This window comes from Octopus bimaculoides, chromosome 15 (assembly GCF_001194135.2).
Source record: "Octopus bimaculoides isolate UCB-OBI-ISO-001 chromosome 15, ASM119413v2, whole genome shotgun sequence".
Classification (NCBI taxonomy): Eukaryota; Metazoa; Mollusca; class Cephalopoda; order Octopoda; family Octopodidae; genus Octopus; species Octopus bimaculoides.
The window spans coordinates 40317775-40319569 of NC_068995.1; the positions used below are offsets into that span (position 1 = coordinate 40317775).

Sequence of the window (1795 nt, forward strand, 5' to 3'; positions counted from 1 at the left end):
CCTCATCTTGTTTGTTGTTAACACAACGTTTCGGCTGATATACCCTCCAGCCTTCGTCAGGTGCCCACGGGCATATGGCGTAGTGATTAAGAGCGCGGGCTACTAACCTCAAGATTCCAAGTTCGATTCACGGCAGCGACCTGATTAATAATAGTAATAATAATAATAATAATATAATAATAGTAACATCGTTAGGAATGAGAACCCAGGTTCGAAATTTCCCCAAGACACCTGATGAAGGCTGGAGGGTGTATCAGCCGAAACGTTGTGTTAACAACAAACAAGATGAGGACAAATATCCGTCAAATGTAAATAATGTAAATGAGTAATAAGTAAATGAATAAATGACTTACAGTTATGTGCTGCAAGAGAGTAAACTTCATTTTTTTGCCAGAGCGACTTATAACTGTAACATGAGTATCCCCACAGGCTATGGAGCCATGAGACCATTCCATCTTTTGATTTGCTGCGGAGAACTCTACAACTTTATCTTGCTTGTCTTTCAAATAAACTGGACCTTTCAGACCAAAGCTGGTGGAAATAAGAAATAAATTGTGTTTTATTCATCTCAAGGAAATAGCTGTTTATAAATATATCTATATACATAAATGTGTAATGGTGTATGTGTGTTTGGGGGTTACTCTAACTCCACCCACACCGTCCAACTGATTTTAATGATTTTTGGCACATAGGTAGATCACATGTCCCGAAGTTCAAATATAAGGCCAGAATTTTTTGAAAACTCGATAATGCTCAGTTGGCATCGATTTTTGTGAGCTCAATCGGGCGTTTGAATGGAAATTCCCATAACGAGGTTATTTTTCAAGCAGCTTTTGCATTTTTGTCTGATTTTGACTGCCGAACCAGATATAACATCTTAATGGGTAATAGTTGACATGTGGAACGTAGAAGATTTCGATACAAGGTTAGAGGTGGGCTTAACTTCAACATAGAAAACACATATATATATATAGGGTGCAGTGAATAAACTGTCATCTAAGTTACACAAAAATGAAAATAACACTGCCATCTCATTTTGACAGATATATTTACCAAAATTACATTAAAATATTTTGAAATACTAAAAGAGTAAATTCATTCAATAAAATTGCCATTGGCTTCAACCATGGCCTCCAGGTGACTTCGGAATCTCATGCAACTCTTCTGGATAGTCACTGCTGCCAAAATCCTTGCCTTCGGTTCATCAACTGACACCCCACACATAATAATCAAGGGGGTTGTAGTCTGGGGAGTTAGGTGGCCAGATGTTAGGGGTGATGTGGCTGCAGAAATTTTCTGATAGCTATGACTGGGTTCTCTTGCTTGAGTGGCATGGTGCGGAGTCCTGTTGCGAGACATAGGGTCTTCCAGCAGCCACCCTCTTGACCCAGGGCAGCACTACCCCCTCCAGGCACTCAATGTAGACCACTGTATTGAGTCTGAGACCATGTAGAAAGATGAATGGAAGCATAACGTCGCCATCAATAGTAATCACTCCAAACACCATAATGTTGACTGGATGTTTGATTTTTATCACTCTTGGTACTTGTTCTGGGACATGACAAGCCAACAGTTGTTCTGTGTGTTCACCATCTGATCCTGGCAGAAATTTTTCTCATTTTTACCTTAGTTTTACTGAATTGCCTCCCCTGCACAGCATCTAGGAACACGGACAAACTTGGTTAGAAACCTGACATAATTGTCAATGTTTATTTTGTTATATAATAGATTCATTCGGATCCCCTTCTACTTTCAAATATTACTGATTTCAAATTTTGGCACAAGGCCAGCAATT

General features: G+C 39.3%; 1 protein-coding gene across 2 annotated transcripts in view; it reads right to left on the bottom strand.

Moving 5' to 3' along the window:
- LOC106871718 (DIS3-like exonuclease 1) overlaps window positions 1-1795 on the bottom strand; it is a 37122-nt gene that overhangs the window by 2815 nt on the left and 32512 nt on the right. For both annotated transcript variants that reach the window (XM_014918328.2, XM_014918329.2), the window contains one exon: window positions 354-531. In XM_014918328.2, the coding sequence (XP_014773814.1) occupies window positions 354-531 (178 nt within the window). The remainder of the gene's footprint in view (window positions 1-353; window positions 532-1795) is intronic.